The following is a 20,807-nucleotide window of genomic DNA, read 5'->3' as shown; positions in this document are numbered from 1 at the left end:
AGGCTTAGCTTAGGTGAGGACTATATTATCTGCATAGCAAATAATTTTCTGTCAGGGGTTGTTGGTTAGGCCGGAGTTCATGGAGATGAAGAAAAGTAAAGAACTTAAAGTGTATCATTGGGAAACTACACTAAGGATGCTGAAGCAATAGGGTGGGCATTCACTTGCCAGGTGTTAGAAAATATACTTGACTGATGGGCAATCTAGTTTGTGAAATCTGAGTTTGTTGGGAAAGAGTGGATGTGGTTTAGAAAAAAATAATACAGCAGCATATATTTAAAATCTCAGTTTAAGAAAAGGCACAACTGGTACCATTTAACAAAATGTTTCATACCCCTATTCCCCTTACTTAAATGCAAAATAGTTAAGGTCACTTCCAGGAATACAGGCAACTAAACAAAACACTCTTATTATATCCAAACACAAATTAATTGTTTTACCATTTCCAAGATCATAGTGATTTCCTGGTGCAGTCCATGTCAAGATGAATGTGTCTTCTTTCATTTCAGCTTCCAGATCAGTAATTTTATTGGGTGGGAAGATGTCTGGGAGAGGTCCAGATGGAACTCCAGCTACAGAAAACGATCCCCCTGAAGATGTTCTGCTGAAGCTGCCCACAACAATATTAAGGTCGTCATCTTTTACTGGTGGCTTTGATGGATTAAACTGGACCTGACCTTCAAAATAAAATTTATAATTATAAAAATCAATTTTCAAATCAGTAGAAACACATTACAATATATATATATAAGTGAAACTTTCTGGAAGACATCCATGCAATATTTAACATTACAGTATTCCATATGCCTAAATAAAGGCATGCTACATTATGAAGGATTTTGATATTGCAAAAGCAGCACTGTAAGCTTCATTTCATAAGGGAACATAGTTTTTTTTCTAATGAATTTTTTATTTATTTTTATTTTATTTTACAGTTTGTTTACCAGGATATTCCACTGGGCCAAAAAAGCCCATTTTCAATGGAGTCCTGGGGAGAAAAGCTCCAACATAGTTAAAAAATAGACGTAACAACAAAATATATCTCATAGTTTTAAAACATAATAGTATGCAAAAAAATGCAAATCTTATTACAAAAAAAAAAAATAACTTTTTTTAAGACATATGGTGTAGCATGCACCAGCAGGAGAAAAAAAGGGAAGTTCAGGGTGCTAGGAGGAGGGGGTGTAGGAGTAGAAAGTATGAGGAGGTTGGAAGGGAAATTGGCTAGAATGTAGAACAATAGTAAGTGGGGACCAAGGTTGTAGTAAGTGACAGTATGGAAGATAGATGAGAGAGGTATCAGAAAAAGTGAGGAGAGGTAGAGGGAAATCATGAGGGGTGAGAGCATGAACATTCCCAATGAGATGAGCGGTGGGAATGGAGTAGGGTCTTAAAGGAAGAGTGCTTACTGGTGGCAAAAGTTTGTGGTGGAAGGGAATTCCTGAGCCTTGCTAGAGAGAAGGATAACTAATGTTTGCCCGGGGTGCATACAGGTTTGTATAGTTCAAGCAGGTTCTGATTGTGGGACCTGAGTAATCTGTCTGGTTGGTGCTTTTTGAGAGTGGAGGCAAGGGAGGGGCAGAGAAAGGGTTTAAAGATGAATTTATGTGCAGAGGTATTTGGGCAGTTCAAGCCAAGTTAGTATGTGGAGGGCATTACAGTGGTGGGTGGAGGATCTGGTTCCGGAAACAAACTTTGAGATTTTGTTATAGCAGGAAGCTAGTTTTGTCTTTAGACTGGACTGAAGGTTAGTAAGGAGGGGGGCACTATATAAGAGGGAGGGAAGAAGGAAGGTGGTAGACAGTATGTGTTTAAATAGAAAACCCCGAAGGAAGCTAGTGCAGATGTGATGAAATAATCCAATAACCAAGCGATAGCTGTAAAAACCGTAATGTTAGCACTTTTATTAAACAAGAACTTTCGGTAGGTTTAATAACCAACCTTCCTCAGACAAAACAGTTACTGACAAGGAGGAGGAAGTTTAAATACTTGTAATCCCTCCCAATTAATAAACTTTTAATTGATATCCACCTTCAATTAAAGAATTCCTTGTCACTATTAATGTGCATTACAAATAAAAACATTTTTTATATATATAAAAACACCATTGTTAAAAACACCATTATTTAAAAACACTCTTTAAAATTTAAATTTCATCATTACATACAAGTTATTTAAGCGGTTTTGATTATTGATTAAATAATATACAATTGATCCAACCGCTTTTAAAAATCAAAAAGCCATTTCTGCTTAATTTTGGTTGTATAAACCTATATGTGTGCACTAGAGTGGTGGCAAGCTCCAATAGCCATACAAAGCAAAACTAACCCCCCACTCCTCAAATAAAAACAAAAACAACTAACTCGTGTTTGGGGCGTGTGTACCTACAAACAGTGTCAATGTGGCACCAAAGCCCACAGATAGCTTAACCTATACACCATCTCACTACAAGTAAGAACTATGGCTATGCTATGTAACAAATGAATGAATAAATTTACTAAAAATATCTGAAAATGTCCCATGGTGCATGAAAAAGATATAATTAAACCCAAAGGTAAACTAATCTGGACAAAATGGGTATGTTATCTCCTCATAGCTATGGTTTTGAGGATACAGGATAGAGAAATAGCGTCATTTAATCCAGGATATATGTACGCTCCCGTTCTCACCTGCCAAAACAATTCTTCCTTTTCCAGGTTTACCTGCCAGGGGCCACTATTTAGATCTGTTGCTACTTGTTTTAACACAGCAAAATGAAAAGTGTGGCTGGGGTAATCGATGACATGACGGGCCAATGCATTCTTTGTATCAACCTTTACAATAGCATATAGATGTTCATATATGCGTTTTTTAAGTGCCCTTTCGGTCTTTCCTATATAGAAAGCCGAACACAGATTGCATAAGGCCACGTAAACCACAGCTTTAGTCCCACAATTAAAATTACCCATAACTTTATATGCCTTTTTATTGATGTTAAGTTGTGACCCTTCTTGAATATTTTTACACTGACGGCATGTCCCACATTGGGTCATGCCCTTAGCCCTATTGGTGAATGTTCTTTTATTTCTCTCCAGGAGGGATTTCAATGAGCAACCTTTTCTAAATGTGAATCCTGGGGTTGAGCCTAACAGGTCTATCAACTGTTTGTCCTCCTTAATAATTGACCAATTCTTTTGTAAGATGTCTCTAATGTAAAAATGGTCTACTGAAAACGTGCACAAAAATTTTGTTCCTAAATCAACCTTAACGCTATTAATTGTCGCTATTTCCGTGCTGTCTTGATTTATATGATTCTCGGAGGGCCCTGGATTTAAAATAGGCTTAAAATATCCAACGAGCCTTTTACTTTCTACTTCCTTTTTGATTTCAATAAGAAGGACCTGGGGGTAACCTCTATTTAAGAACATAGTATTCAATTTATCGCACTCCTTGTTAAAATCTACATCCCTAGTAGTCATGCGTGCCGCCCTTACCATCTGTCCTTTCACCACCGCCTTCTTTTGATGGTAAGGGTGGCAACTACTGAAATGTAGAAATCCATTTGAGTAAGTGGGTTTACGATAAATCCTGCTGATGAACCTTGATTCTTCGTAATCCTTTATTAGCAATATATCCAAGTAATTGATTTCATTGGAATTCACTTCAAATGTAAAATCCAGAAAGCTTGTGAATGTCTTCATAATTTGTATAAAGGCTTTTATTTCCTCTACAGGGCCCTTCCATAGGAAAAACATGTTGTCCTGGTATCTGGTGTACCAGGCGACATGTTTTTTGAAAACTTCATTGGTGAATAGAAGAGTGTTTTCCCATTGTGCAATAACGCAATTTGCAAATGCTCCACCACACGGGGAGCCCATGGCCACCCCTGTAGTTTGCTTGTAAGTGAGCCCATTAAAATTAAAAAAACTATATTTCAGGATCAACTCCAGTAATGTTTCAGTGATATAGACTATGTTTTGGGGTACTTTTTTGTTTTCCATAAATAGTCTTAACCATTCTAAGCCCAAATGTTGTGGAATCACTGTATATAAATCTTTTATGTCCACTGTCAAAAAGATAAATTTTGGGTCAAAAACTATTTCGTTGACGTTTTCTAAAAAGTGCCACGAGTCCCTACAAATATGTTTCTCTGTTTTAATGAGTGGTTTGAGGATTGTATCAACATATTTAGCGCATCCAACCAAAATAGACCCCCTACTATCAACAATTGGTCTAAATGGGGGTTTAATAATAGACTTATGAATTTTTGGAACTCCAAAGAATTTCGGCATTTTTGGTGCCACCATGGATAAGTAGGAATGTATGTCCTGGTCTATAAATTCTTCCAAAAATAAGTCCTCGATTGTGTTTCTGATGTAACTGTGCGCTTTATTAACTTCATTCAGGCTAATGCTCTCATATGGACCATTGTCTAAATGTGTAGATAATTCATCCAAATAATGATTGTTGTTCATAAAGATAAGCCCATTGCCCTTATCGGGTTTCATAACCCGTATGTTGCAATCCTGGATTAAAGTCAAAAAATCACGCTGTTCACTAGAAATGTTGAGTATGTTTTTCTTCCTGTTACCCTTGTTTTCCGCTAGATGCCTTAAGTCCAGCTCACAAACTTTCTCAAATGATCTCAAGTTGTTGACCAAGGGTGGGTTAAATAAGCTAGCTATTCTAAAGGGGTTAATCAAAGAAGAACCTTTACCCAAAACAGTTGTTAAATTCAATTTACGTACGAATAATTTGAGGTCTATTATAGTTTTAACTAGATCCATGTGGGAGTCGGGGACAAAGCCTAGACCCTTAGAGAAAAAATCCACCATATCTTTAGTAATATTCAAAGAGGTGTAATTAAAAATCTTAAAATCCCCTTCTGAGCTGTGTACTATTATGGGATGTTTCTCCTCAGATGTCATAGCCTCCCCTGATTCTGCCTGCTCTTTGAATTTGTTACTGATGTCGCAATCCTCTTCGACCTCAAATTCATCTGGTGTGTGTTCTGGCCTTCCCAAAAACCCTGGTTGTGATCCTCGCTTATATCCACCACTCTATGGTTAGGGGCTCCCAACTGTAATGGAGGTATCCGATCAACTTCTTCGGGTGTTACTATGACTTCTAGCTCATCTTCGAAGTCATCCCCCCGAAAGTTGTTACCTTGGTTAGAGGTACCTTCATCATTCAGAAAATCATCTAGGCACTGTACCTCTTGTCCTACTCAGGGATAAACATGCCCGTCTTTTATCGAAGTGACTACGTTTCCTTTGTGATTATTCCTATGTTTTGTGTTCTTTAATTTACTAGCCTGTGAGGGTGCAGGATAAGCTGTCTTGGCCGTATACTGTTGTATGTCCCTCCTAATTTTCTTCTTCTTGTTTACACATAATTTGTTAGTGGTGGCCTCTATGCTTGTAAAAATACGAGCATAGTCGTATTTATACCTTAAGAAGTCCTGGTGTTCCTTAATTTTTTGTTCCAGTTCTGCTAATTCCCCTCTTAAAACATTTATTTGTTGATCATAGTACTGAATGAGCAATCTCATAAACTCAAAACCCTGCCTGTCAAATAAATCAAGCAATTGGCTATGAAATGAGGATCCTTGAACTTGAACATAAATGAAGGCGAACTTGATGTAGGGGCCATCGGTTCTGTGTTTGACAACATTAACACACTTATTAGCGAGTTTGATGCTAAGTTATTCAAATGTAAGAAATTACAATTAGAGAATTCCTACCTCGAAGAGTGCATAGAGAGGAAAATTGTTCCAAAGGGGCTTAGGCAATGGCATTTCCCAGCAGGATTAGTTCAAGGATCCTCATTTCATAGCCAATTGCTTGATTTAGTTGACAGGCAGGGTTTTGAGTTTATGAGATTGCTCATTCAGTTGGTGCTGGTGAACCAATTGATAGAGGAGGTGGATAGATTAAGATGAGAGAGTTTAGACAAGAGAAGGGCATGGGAGATAGTATCAAAAACCTTCGATAAGTCTAGCAGGAGGTTAGATAAGAGATTACTGGAGTCACATACAGAATTAACGGTTTCAAGTAAAGAGAGGAGAGTGGTGGTGGTGCTGTGTCCAGGTCTAAATCTATATTGTGTTGGGTTTAGGAGAAGGTTATCTAGGATATAGGGTAGTAGTTGTAGATGAATGCACTTTTCTAGAATTTTAGAGATAGGGGAAAGGATGGCAATGGGATGGAAATTAGAGATGTTGATTATTGTTACCCCCTTTGTGAAGGGGAATGGTGAAGTCTTTTTTCCAGAATAGTGGTACGTATGATTCTTGAATTGATCGGTTTATTAAGATGGAGATGGGGAGGACTAAGCCAGTGGCAGCAAGCTTGAGGAAATTAGATGGGAGGTTATCTGGGGCATTTGAACATGGTTCCAATTTTTGTAGGAGTTTTTTTATGGTAGAGATAGGATGGGTTTGAGAGAAAAAGTGGGGAGTTGAGAGGTATTGGAGGTGGTGGAGGGTGTGTTGGGGGAGGTAGGTGAATGTAGGGAAGGTATGTTTGTTGAGAAAGATGTGGTGAGTTTGGCTATTGACTGTATGAAGAAGGAGTTAAATTGCGTAGCTAAGGAGAAATCAGAGGCGTTAGGATCTGGGCATGGGTTTTTCTTTTTACCAGGATGGAGGAGAGTCGAGATTTTATTCCAAAACTTTTGGGGGTTAGTATTGTGATTATTCTGAAGTAATGAGAAGTAAGATTTGTGGTCAGAGGTTATGTGTTGTTTGACTTTGTTGCATTGTTGCTTATAATCAGTCAGGGAGGAGGAGATTTTGTATTTCTGGTAAAGTTTCCATGCTTTGTCCCAGAGGTGCATGAGGGTTATGGTCTGTTTGGTTATCCAAGGGCTGGTATTGTGTTTTACTCTTTTAGTTCTAGGGGGAGCAAATCTGTCTTAACAGGTTGATGAATGTAGTATTGAAATAAGTAACAGCATTATCCAAGGGTAGAGATTTTAGAGGGTGCCAGTTTATGTGCTTTAGAGAGTCGGAGAAGGCTTGAGGATTGACATTTTTTCATAGAGCTAGTGGATATATAGTTGTGATTTAGATGAAGAGTGGAGGGAGAGCAATGGACAAATGCAGGGAGATGATTGCTAAGAGAGTCTGGAAGGGTACCACTGTCAGACATAGTATCGGGGTGAGAAACTAGTATCCAGTCTAGGGTGCTGCCGGAGGAGCTGTCCTTAGAGACTCTGGTAGGTGAGTTAATTAGCTGGGTGAAGTTATATAGGTTTAAATTTTGGGAGGTTGTGGGTGATTGAATGATAGTCCAATTAATATTAACATTGCCCAGGATTATAGTTTCATTTTGTATGTTATTTGAAATCTAAGAGAGGACTTCCTCCAGAATAGGGATGTTGTTGCCGGGGAGAATTTATAGGGCAACAATATAAATGTTTTTGTGTTTATTTTTAGGAAGGCTAGAGTTAACTTGGTAGTATCAAACTGAGGTATGGTCTTAGTATAGGGTGTCATAGATAAGGAGGAAGAGAAGGGAAGAGCTACTCCACCACCTTTCTTATGGGTTCTGTCATTTCTTATAATACTGTAGTTGGGAGGAGTAATTTCAGAGTCAGTTATATGGGGTTTTAGCCATGTTTTGGAGATAGAGAGAATGTCAAGGTGATTGTGAAGGAGCCAGGCATGGAAGTTAGGAATTTTGTTGCATAAGCTTTGGGCATTTAGTGTTGCAAAATGAATAGATTTTTACAGGGAGGATTAGGTGATAGGGGTGGGCAGGTAGGCTGAACAGAAGAGGGTCCAGGGTTTGGATGGATATCGTCGAGAGAAGTATAGAGATAAGGTGAAGTAGGTGGGAGAAAAGTTATTTGGAATGCTTAGTATCTGGTTTTGAGTCAAGGTGGGAATTAGGGTTAGGAGTGATTGGAAGGGGGGTAGAGGTTCTGTTAACAGTAATGGGTCACTTGAAAAAAAAGAAGAATCTTATTACAATTGTAGGGATGAGAAGAGATGTGATTTGTGGGGGATGACTCATGCTTGTGGTAAGATTAGGTAATGTGGAAAGGGGGGATGAGATGTGTCAGGTAGATTGGTGAGCAGGTAGAGGTAGGAGAGGAGGAGTGAAAGAAGTATTAGGGGAAGAATATGTGTAGGTATGATTTATCACTAAAAATGCTACTTTTGCCTATATGTATTATACCGGGTCTACTTCATAAGATCGACAGACCATTTTTTTCAACATTCATTTGGTCGACAGCTCATTTAGTTGACAACCAGTATTCAAGGCATTTAACAGGGATGTGTCCCCCTCCCCAATGTTTTGCGACCCTGGAGTTGATATATATAGTTGGGGGGGTGTAGGGGGCAAAGTCCCCCACTTATTTTTGTTTAAAATGTGTAGTTTTTGTTGTATTTTCATGTTTTAAATGAAAAATAGGTGGGGGGCTTCATCCCCCACATCCTCCAATGTGGGGGGCTGTGCCCCCCACACGCCACTAACTATATATATAAACTCCAGGGTCGCGCAACATTGGGGAGGGGGGGCAATTCCCAGGTTTTTGCCTTGAATACTGGTTGTCGACCAAATGAGCTGTCGGCCAAATGAATGTCGATCAAATGGTCTGTCGATCTTATGAAGTAGACCCGTATTATACCATGTTAAAGTGTTGACTATATCTTCAATTCAGCATGAATATTAAAAAGCAAGAGTGGAATTTAGTAAATAACACATTTTTTATATTCAGTTATTCCTTCAGGAGTGTTTCAGTTCTCAGCACTTCACCAATACATTTCTGTAGGAGTTATTTGAAATACTAAGTGGGTGTTGTATTCACCAAACAGTTTCCAGAGGTGTGAAAATTATCTGTAGGTTCTTCATTAAATAATGCTCCTTCTTTTTTAATTTCTGCAAGTCTTTTGGGTTTCTAATACCATGATGGGAATGGACCACATTCCTAAGACAAAGTAAAATTAAAGTTCATGAAATTAGTATTGCCTCACTCTTTGATGTTAGCCAAAAGTGCTCTTCGCAGCACCCGCAATGTGCCCAGTAATGACTCCTTCTGTAATTCTTATGGTGTTACATGAATTGGCAACATATCTAAATATGATTGTAAATTCTTTTTTATAAGACCAGTTGCTCCTACTACTATTGGAACTGCCTGGGTATCTTTCTTCCACATGGCTCTCATTTCTGCCTGCGGATCGAGGCATTTTATGACTTTGTGTCTGTCTGTATGCAAGACACTGTAGTCACTAGGTGTGGCGATTTCAATGATCAATGCTACTTTTGTCTTCTTTTCTTGGACCACTATATCCAGTTTTCTAGCATCTATCTTTTTGCCTGTTGGTATTGGGTGAACCCATGTGATGTAGACTTCATCATTTTCTATGATTTTCTGTGGCTCATGTTTCCAGTGTTTTTCAGCCACTTTGATACCATAATGTTTGCACAATCTCCAGTGTAACAATCTCACCACATTATTATGCCTTTCAGTATACAGTCCCTCTGCCATCAGAGAGTCACAACCAGCAATAAGGTGTGTGACTGTTTCCAATTCGGTTCCACAAAACCTACATATGTCTGTTTCTCCCACATGTTCAATGGACTTAGTAAACCAGCATGTACGCAGCCGACTATCTTGGGATGCCAGTATTAACCTTTCATTTCTTGATGTAAATTCACCTCTCCTTAACCATTCCTGCATTCTTTCTTGATCAACATGAGGCTCTTCCAGAAGTTTTCTATACTTGCATCTATATTTATGTTTTTTCCACATTTCTTGCCTTCTCTTCTGGTCCTTCACCTTATATTCTTTCTTTTGTTTTTTAGCACATTCAGTTGCTTTCTGGTTTTTATCCACTTCTGGTTTCATTTCCATTCCTGCTTGATGTCGATATGCTTTTGCTAAATTAAGCAGAGAAGTCAGCTTAGAATTATTCTCCTCACATTTCAAAACTTTCACCACATTTGGATCTTGTGAGGTCAGTAGATATGTGTGGAGCCCCACAATTGCAGATCTATACATGTAATCAGTTTCAAGGAGGCCCATCCCTCCTTCTGAATGGGAAATATATAATCTTGGTATACACTGATTTTTATAAATCATTTGGTGAGCATGAAGCATCCTTCTTGTTTTAATATCCAATCTATCCAACACTTTTTGGGGCCAGTCAATCACACCAAAACTATAAGTTAGGACAGGATGAGCAAACTGATTTATAGCTTGGATCTTGTTCCTAGGTGTCAGTGCTGTTTTCAGGATTAATTAAAGTCTTCTAAAGTACTCCTTACTAAGCTTTATTTACATTTGTTCATGTTTTATTGCTGATCCTTCATCAATTCCCAAGTATTTCTACACCCCCTCTTGCTCAAGTTCTTTTATATCACATTCTTGTCCCAAACTGATGTTTTCCTGGTGCTGCAATTTTCCTTTTTTAAAGGTTGCTTTTGCACATCTATCAAGACCAAATGACATTCTAATATCATCTGAAAAAGTTTTGACAACCTGCAGCTGTGCTTTCAGTTCCTCATCTGATGAGCTATACAATTTTAAATCATCGACAAAGAGAAGATGAGAAGTCATGAGACTTTGTTGTTTTCTAAAAGCCAAATTATAGCCATGACCTAAGCTGTTAAGTAAACAGCTTAATGGATTAATGGTAAGGCAAAATAGCAATGGTAACAGGGAGTCACCCTGGAATATCCCCCTTTGGATTTTTATCCCTGGGATAATAATCTTTCCTTTATCATGGATTAATTGCAAAGTGGTCTGCCACTGTTTCATGGTTACTACAATGTAATCAATCAGTGTAGGATGTACCTTATACATTTTAACCACTCTTTTATCCATGAATGTGGGATACTATCAAATGTTTTTTTTTAGTCAATCCATGCCATACTTAGATTCTTCCCTTTCTTACAGTTCTCCACTATAACTTTATTTAACAACAAATGATCCTTTGTTCCATATGACTTTCTTTTATTGCCCTTTTGTTCTACTGCCATAATTGAGTTTTCTTCTAAATGACTCTAAACTCTGTCAGCGTCAATCCACGTGTATAGTTTATACGTCGTCGGAAGACAAGTTATTGGTCTATCATTTTTAGGGTAGCTTGCAGGTTCACTCTTAAGTAAGAGCATTGTTTTTCCTGTTGTTAACCAGTGCAGTGTCTGCTCGGGGTGTGCATACAAATAGTTCTTACTCATGGCTAGATCCTCGTGTAAAGAAGTTAATACTTTAAGCCAAAAGTTAGGTACTGCATTTGGGCCTGGGGTTTTCCAATTAGAGGCTTTTCTCAACTTTGTTTCAATCTCTCTGGCTGTTATTTCATCCCATTTCACATCCTGTACTTTTAAACTTTTTATTCTTTCTTTTGCTTCTTCTATCCATTTAGCATCTTTGTTATGTTCCACAGGATCTTCATGGATACTTCTTCAAAATGTATCTACTTCCTCTTTTTCCAGCGGTCTATCAATTCCTTTTACCTTATTTCCCAATTCTCTATAAAACTTTTTTGGGTCATTAGTAAATTGCTTATTTTGTGCTTTTCCCTTATATTTATCTTCGTATCTTATGAGTCTTTCCGCCTGTTTTGAGATTTTTAGTTTATCTCCAATAGTGCATAATAGATCCTAGTCTGTTCTAATACTGCACATTGCTTTTATCATATTTAACTTTCTTAATATTTTTGTTGATCTGTTCCCTCTTCTATAATCTTCTAACAATGACACTTCTTGTCTTAGCTGCTTTATAGTTTTCTCTATTTGATATTTCCATGATGGTATTCACTTTTGCCCCCCTTTTCCCTTGCTACGCTATGTTCCTGTGTTAGAATTTTGTCAGTTATTAATTTAGCAGCACAGTAATATATTCTGTTTACTTCTGTTATATCAGATGGATCTCTATGGACAGTCCTAATTACTGTGTTCATTTGTTTTATCAAGATTCTGACTTTTGTTTTTTTTTTTAACCTTCTGCAGTCTATTTCTCTCATTGATCTTGATATAGCTGTCTTTGTCTATTAAATCAAGCAACTCTTCTCTTAACTCCTTTTCTTCCATAGTGAGGGCACATCCCTTGTTTTCCATTTCCTGCGGGCATTCTATAGAAAGTTCTATAACATCATCTTGTGGAACATTCTCTTCAATTTCATCCTGTGTCATCTGTTGTTTTGTCATATGTAAACACACTAGCTTATCACTCCTCAACATTGACTGCATCAGAGTTTCCACAGTTTCCTGTTCCTTTCCTTCCTGTCTAACTTCAAGTGAACTTGGCACCCCCTGTGCAAATACTTACGCCAATTTGGTAGTCCTGTGGTGGGAGAAGCTATATTTATTCAATAATGAGAAATTCAAGTCTGTTAAATTCTATAGGCATTTTGTGGACGACATTATAATTGTTTGGGAAGGTACCTTGGAACTGTTTGAGACGTTCCTGAATTATCTAGGAACGACCACCACATTTTTGCGTTTTACTAAGGAAACTTCCTTCACACAAATAAGTTTTCTTGATGTCACACTCAGCCTTACACCAGAAGGCAACATTGTTACAACACTATATAGAAAACCAACATGGAAAAATGCAATATTGACTTTTGATAGTATGCATCCAAGGCATGTTTTCCATGGCATAGTCAAAGGCCAATTTGTGAGGATACTTAGGTTATGTAGCAGAACTGTAGATCTAATTAAAGAAGCTTCTTTCTTGGAAAGATTATTTATCAACAGAGGATATGACCCTACAATGGTCAGGAAGATCAAACAAGAAGTACTAGGATGTAAAGTACCAATAGAGCAGTTAGATGCGGATGTAAGTTATATAAAACATCATTTTAACAACAATAAAAAAGAAGATCTGGTTAGTAATCATGTTAAATATACTATTACATATACTAGTGATGTAAGGAATGTACAGCAGATTGTCTACGACAATTGGCATATTTTAACCATTGATCCCCAAACTAAAGACATTGTTGGCATGAATCCTAGATTCCTTTATAAGAATAGCAAAAATCTTAAAAGAATTTTATGTGGTGATTATCATATCACGCTGAATAAGGAAGACAATGCAACGAACAGTATTCATATTAAAAATGAAGGTACATTCCCTTGCCATACTTGCAATAGGTGTAAATACATAACTAAAGAACAACTTTTTAAACATCCAAACATAGACTATGTTTTTAGACCACATTTCTATGCCAATTGTAACACCCGTAATTTGGTCTATCTTGCCACTTGTACAAAATGTCAGGCATTTTATGTAGGATTAACCAAAAGAAGGCTCCAAGAACGTATTTATAACCACTTGTATGACATACGCAAAGCTGTAGAAACTAATGCCTTAGCAAAACACACTATAGAATTTCCGACTCATTCTTTTTGTTTTAGAGTTCTACAAGTGGTATTGCAGAATGCTAGAGGCGGTGACGCAGAGAATGACTTGGCGCTCATGGAACTTAACTGGATACTGAGACTAGGAGCACACATAGCACCAGGATTAAATAACTTCTTATCTATTAAGCCAGTACTACTATCCAAGAAATAAAAGCTCCGTATATATTACGTTCAATCTTGTAACATAGCACATATTTGTATACATATATATAAAATTTATTTTTTGTTTTTGTTTTATAGATACTATATATATATATACAGATCAATTTAACTATATTTAATGATGTAGTTACAAGCTACATGCGTATGAGGTCTTTTAGTGTTTCAGGCTCAATGTAATAATATAATGTTTTATGAAATGTATATCTTATTACTGATTGAAGCAGTGCAATGTTGCCTTATAAATAATTTTCTACATAAGGCTGTCTAACTTGAACTAAGTTTTTACCTACAAAACAGTTAGTGTTCACTAACATTGCCTTCTATGCTATTGTTATTTTGAAGTGTTTTTTATAGTGAGCATCGCAATTTATCTATGTGGTTAACTATTTATGCTTTGTACCTTCTGAGATTTTTTCCACATAAATTACGCATATGGTTTTGACTTATAATCTATGCAAAGGCATCACTAGATATAATTACTATTTTTCTCATATAGTAGCTATCAATAGACATATATGGTTTTTAAAACAATATGATTTTTTATATATTTATGCATATGTTTCAGAGACATTATCTTTCTCCTTTCTATGTCTGATTTATTATAAGTGTTGTGAAATGAGCGTAACAGCTAATGAAAGTTCTAAAGTATAGGACTTGCTTCACCTTAATTAATTAAAAAACTTTCCCGTGCTTAGCGGATGTATATAAGTATAACAGCTGATTTTTTAAATGTTATCTGATGAAGCGTGGATGCACCATGCGAAAGCGCTCATCTTGTGTACCTTAATAAATGTTTTGGATTTTTCGTGAGTTGCCAGAGTTTTTTGATCAGCTACCAGTGATTTTTCAAGAACATCTTTCCTGCGTTCCTTTGTGGTTGGTATCTCACTGTGATATTTTCATTATCTTGGAGCTTTTTTTGGTGAGAGAACCATTCGGCAGGGACACCGACTTTTTTCTGAGTCCTTTCAAGTGAACTTGTATACTGGTTTCCTATGGAAGGCTCCAAAACATCTTGATATGGCACCTGATATGTTGCTTCCTGTTCCACTGGTTTTCCCTTAATTTGGATATCCATTGCTCTATCCTGTTGTGGGGCTTTCTGCATTTGATTTTCTACACTGAATCCTTCTCTTTGCAGCTGTTCCATTACTAATCTCATTTTCTACTTTTCCTCTCCTTCTTATATGGTGTTACTGATGTCTGGTGCTGTCCACTACTGGCTTAACAGACGGACCAAATATTTATGTGTGTGTGGGGGGGGTCTCTCTCTCTCTGCATGCACATGGCAGTTCTCTCTTGTGCACTATATATATTACAGTGATAATAAAATAGTCAAAATTATCTCTAGGCAGCACTTAGGATATCTAAATGCACTATTCAGGTTGAGTAATGCTCCTCACATTCATACTTATAAAATACGCAGGATAGATCAACCAAACTGATTTCCTTAAACAACAGCTATGTGAACAAGTTAAAAGTCAGTAGAGATTGAAGCTGGATCTGTGTGAAATGTTTTTTTTTTTTTAATTTATCCTATGATGCATTATAAATTTACAATTGTCTACAAACATTACTTCTAGTAAGTACTTTTAAGGTTTAGTACGAAGATGTGCAGGTTTGCAATCTGTACTTAAAATAGAAACTGTCCTTTACAAGGATCAGCTAAGATTATGTTTTACTGTAAGAATGCGGTTACAGCTTATTTCCAGGGCAAGAGTTAACATACCAATTTGTAGGCATAATGGCATATTTAGGCTAACATGAATATATCTTTCTTTAAATATTTTTGCAGAGATGACATGACACTCCATAAAGATCAGGAGTTTTAATATACTTGTTTAATAAAAAGTGACTTCCTGCTTAAAGTTCTCCACAGTAATAAAAACAGTGAAAGCATTTAACTTACTCTGAAAGTGTTCTAGGTTTAAACTGATCTGGCAAAGGGTGCACTTTCTGAATTACAAATCTAGGTTACTTTTAAAACATTTGCATAATAATAGATATAAGCCTCAGTAACTCTGGCAAAGGAATCAGCACAGGAGTGAACAGAGTAAAGGAAAACAGAACCCCCATAATTAATAGACTAGGAACAGAGTCTGTCAGCTATATTACTTAGGATTTTTCTCCCAAAAGGTAGAATTCATGCTTAAAGCTAAATGTTTAAGATTGTTTGGGCTTTTATATGTGTCAACCCTGCTATGGCATTAGGTGCCATTAGATGTTACTGCTACTGACAAAGTACTTCAGACCATTTCTGCAAAAGGAGGAAGCCTTCATCTTGAAATCATTGTAAAAGTAATCCTTAACAGTGTCCCCATACATGTCACAAAATTCAAACCATGTCATTAATGAACTGTTACTTTTCCTGATACATTAAAGCCAGTTAATCAAATACAGTGATTCCTTGAATTGCCTAGCTCAGTGAATAAGTTCTCATACGTTGGTTAGAGAATTCTCAGATACATAGGCCATTGATGAACACTGTTTAATTCAAAGTCACTTTGTATAACTAATCACTAACCTGTGCATCCATCCTTAGTTTAAATAAATCCATAGTGCACGTGGATTCCAAGATGGCTGCCGACTAGATTAGTCCCTACTCTCTGAGCTCCTCACAGCTATTTAACCTTTAGTGTTTTTTATAACTTTATATCAAACTTTTTCCTCAGTTTTTTCAAAAAAAACATTTTTTTAATCTTTTTCTACGTATTTGGATTATTTTTGGCTTGGAATTTCTTATCCTGGGACTTATTTTACCTCAGAACAACTCTGATATTACATCTGTTGGATCACCTGCTGCTTCAGGCTATTCCTGGATCCTGAAATCCTGTCAAGTGCACTTCATTCCTGGTCATGGCTACAAAATCTGACTCCATGGAGACTCAACCTACAAAGGCCAAATTTTCTTCAATGCTCTCTCCTGAAAAAGACTCCAGTTCAAAAAGATTAAGGACATCCAAACAATCTACTGAAACTTCCAAAGTAAGTAATAAAGACTTAATTGATTCAAACTTTCACTTAGAGGAATTAAAAGTAGCATTAAAGCCTATCCAAAGTGCCATCCAAAACTTTTCAGAACAGTTTGCAGATTTTAGTAAAACTTTAAAACAAATAAATGACAGAATGGATATGATAGAAAATAGAAATACAGCTCTAGAGATAAAAACTGATACATTGGAAACTGTTCTTAAATCTAAAGATAAGATTATTTCTGATATACAAACTAAGCTGCTGGATTTGGAAGCCAGAAGCCGAAGAAATAATATCATTATTCGTGGCTTGCCAGAATCTTATGACAATAAAAATTTATTATCTGTGACTAAAGACATTTTTGAAACACTGTTAAACTGTGAAACATCCTCAAAGCCTATAATTGTAGAGAGAGCACATAGAGCATTGCGTTCCAGACAAGATTCTTCTTCACCAAGGATTATCTATACTAAATTACTAAACTTTCAAGACACTTTCCAAATCCTGGAGACAGCTAAAAGTAAAAAACAATTTATATGGAAATCTCACAAACTGTCATTTTCTCAAGATCTTCCTTCTCAAATAAAATTAAATAGACAAAAACTTGCGCCTTATTGTGCTGACTTGATAAAAAGAGGGATAAGATTTCGTATGTCTTATCCAAATACTTTGTCTTTTACAGTCAATGAAAAAAGATTTGTGTGTTCTGATCCTAAAGAGGCTAAAGACATTTTTGTTAAAACATTTAAAAAGCTACCAGACAGTGTGTCATAATATGTTACTCTGAATGAATTTTAAATGTGATATATTGCAGTCATGGTTCATGTTTTAGAACACATATATCTGTTATTATCTAACTTTATTTTTCTTTTCCCCTAATATGTTAAATGAAATGGAGATATATTTTTTACTTGTTGTTAACAAGGATTAATATACCTTAGATGGTATATGCTTTGCAGACATGTGAAATGTTGTCATGTTTTTTCTAAACTGCCATATAGCTATTTTTTCATTATTCACGAAGAAAATACATTAGTTTCTTTTTAGTTTGTGTTTAAAAGTTCCCTTTGCAGTTGTGCGGTTGATGGAGGGAGAATTTTGCGCATCTCGAGACCTCCTGTAGAGAAAATCTTCTCCTGAAAGCATCAGCTGCATCTGTATTACAGCACGCACCTTCTAGGAACTCTCAGAAGGCGTGGATGACGTCATCATTCACTGCGGACAGCTGATAGCACCACATATGTAGTGGTGTGTATCGTAATTAATCAGTAAGCGGTGAAAAAGTCTTTTACTTCTATTTTTACACTGATAGAAGGATTATAAATATGCGATGTACATTTTTTACTTCAGCGGAGGTTATTTTCATATCATTTACAACGATTATCCACATTTCCCTTTTTCAGCCACTAATCCGAGTAAAGGTACTCAGTGTTAAATGCGGATATATGTACAACCATTAAGACAGGTTAGTCTTATTGATTACAACCACGCAAGAGTGGATTAACAAGCATAATGCATTTTAAAGTTATAGTAGTGTTAAATAACACATTTTTACTTCACTGCTTGCTTGTTTGTTTAGTAATTTGATGTACTTTAATAAATACATTATGGGGGATTGTACATTTAAGTTATGCCTAAGAAACTATTACACTCAGTTGAAAGTTTAGATAGGCTTGAATCTAAGCTTGTTGGTTATAATACACATGTTATGAGTAACTTGATTGAATATCTTAGATCTTAGCTTATTTTGTTTTAGCTTAACATGAGATACACAGAAGAGAATGTATTTCGTGTATGAAATATTTAATATTCTGTTGCCATATTAAGTTCTTATTTTCTAAAAGGGCAGTTTAACCTTATATACAGCAGATTTAATGTCATAAACATTTTTAAACAAATCCTTCAAAATGTTTAAATTTGCATTAGTTTTCAAGAGACAAGGTTTTATTCAGTAGTTTTTAGTTGTATCCATATTTTATCACTAAATGGCGACAAAGTACATACATTATACAGTAGAATACTGAGGGATGTTACTAATAGCAGCAGTTTTGGCAGTTAATTTTCATTTATATGGGTTTGAATTATAAAATCTAGATCTCATAGAGAAAATACTTGCCATATTAGAAGTAATTTTAAATGACTATACTCTAATTTCAAACATTTCTTGTATTAGCTATTTTCTATAATGAATACTGACAAAGTCATTGTTGTTAATTATATGATTATAGGTAAATGTGTAATCTTATTTTGTTTTACTTTATTTATAGTTATCTTTTTATATATAATTAAGATACCAGCTTATATATGATATATTTACTGATAGTTTCTCATAGGATTATTAATATATACAGTAATGTGATTATATTAGTCTTTTAATAGTAATATATGTTATTTTAAATATGTTTGATTCTTATCATAATATTCGCTATACTGGTATGTTAAATAATTGAGGAAATTCATTTATCACTATATAGTTTTACCTAAAAATAGGAGCTTGTAGTTAAATATATTAAGTAGGGATTGAATATGTTGGACATCTTGAAGTTAGTTTGTATTGTAAATAGGTTTAGTAATGTATTACTGATTTTAATTTTTGTTAGGTTAATACTGAGTATTCTCTATACAAATTTCATACTTTTACTATCTAAAATTTCACCATTTAATTTATTTACATCTCATCTTCCTTTATCATTAGGTGTTTGGTGGGTAGGCACTAGGGTTAGGATAAAAGATATAAATAAATCTCATAATACTTTTGATATTAATTTTCATTTACAGGAGATTTTTATTAATGTGATGTCATATTTAAATACTAAAACCAAACACCAAACTCCTTTGCAGGAACAGTACCAACTGGTAAAATTGAAGAAGTAAGATATCCAGGTGTCAAACCAAAGTGCAGAAACAAACTTTTATTTTCAGCTTCACCAGTAAAAGCGTAAAAACATACAATAAATCCAATATCTCGTCAAGTGCTTTCACCCGGGCCCTCCCAGGCTTTATCAAGACATTTAATTCATTTCAAGCAGATTCTTTTATACTGTTTTTATCCTACTTAATTACTTAATTAGTTGTCAATTAATTGTAAAATTGCACTGCATTTAAAGCAAAAGTGTCATTTTTTGTAATGATACAATCTAATAATATTAATTATTGTTATATCTATTGTATCTTAACTCCTCTTTTGTTCATGTTAGTATTAAATGCATATCCACAAATAAACCTTAAATATTTATATAATTGTATTTAAATTATACTTAAAAAAATTCTATTAAAAATCATACATTTTAAAAATAATAAATTTTAAAAAGCATATTATACAGTTTATATATCATGCCTTGTAGTGATAGTAGATTCAATTGTTAATAAACCTCCAAGCAGTTTCATTCAACAATTGGCAAATTGTTCCACATATACAGCACAAAAAAATATATATATATACAAATATACAAATAACTTAGAATGTTGTTAGTTTATCCATTTTGTGTAAGTAACATGCCATTCAGTGTGTTTGCAAATTAATTATGCTGCAAGCCACTTCTGACAAAAACATAATATGAAGTGTTTACAAGTTGTATATATATATGTGTGCCCAGAACCTAATGAAAGTGTGTATATGATTGTACCCTCTTCATTTTTCCATCCCACAAAGGTGGACATACTCATTTACCACACTTTGCCACTGTACTATCTCAGACTATGATTGTGATCGTCCTGGTCAACCCCGTATTTCACTACCCCTGATGCGACCATGGCACCAACCTTTGTGGTCTCTCCTTAAATATTGCCCATTTTCTAATATAATAAGTTTGTTTGCGTTTTGTTGCATTATAACTTGGCTCTTCTAATTTTTAACAGGCTACCAATGCTAATAGCTCCATTAAGACCTGGTGTTTTGGCCGCATCCAATCTTACCTGCCAAAGCAGTTCTTTGAACTCTAATGATGTTTCCCAGTCACCTCCTCTAGGGTTAATGTTTACCTGCTCTAGTATCATAAACTCTATTTTCATTCTTTCACATACTAAGGAGTGTTTGTAGAAAGCATTTGTTTCTTTACTTCTGCTAATATCGTAAAGGTGCTCGTATATCCGTTTTGCAAGTGTTCTCTCTGTCTTTCCAATGTAAAAACTTTGACAACACAGACATAACCCAAGATAGACTACTCCTTTGGCTTTGCAGTTGAAGTACCCAGGGGATTTTATATATGTTTTCCTTGACTTCAGATAGAACCCTTTTTTATTCATAATATAAGGGCATTGTTTGCAACTATTGCATTTGAATGTCCCAATCCTTTGGGTCGTTTCACC

The 20,807-nt window shown here is 35.6% G+C and overlaps 1 protein-coding gene across 1 annotated transcript in view; it reads right to left on the bottom strand.

The window, feature by feature from the left end:
* Positions 1-440: 440 nt before the first annotated feature.
* The window catches only part of LOC122813606 (calcium-activated chloride channel regulator 1-like), a gene marked incomplete at its 3' end in the record, with an annotated part of 1,902,671 nt that continues 1,882,304 nt past the window's right edge, over positions 441-20,807 (bottom strand). Inside the window, 1 exon segment of the mRNA XM_044086018.1 lies at positions 441-677. Within this exon segment, the coding sequence (XP_043941953.1) occupies positions 441-677 (237 nt within the window).

This window comes from Protopterus annectens, chromosome 10.part0 (assembly GCF_019279795.1).
Source record: "Protopterus annectens isolate FY-2018-M chromosome 10.part0, PAN1.0, whole genome shotgun sequence".
Classification (NCBI taxonomy): Eukaryota; Metazoa; Chordata; order Ceratodontiformes; family Protopteridae; genus Protopterus; species Protopterus annectens.
Note: the sequence above shows the minus strand (reverse complement) of the source record. Positions and strands in the feature narration are given on the sequence as shown.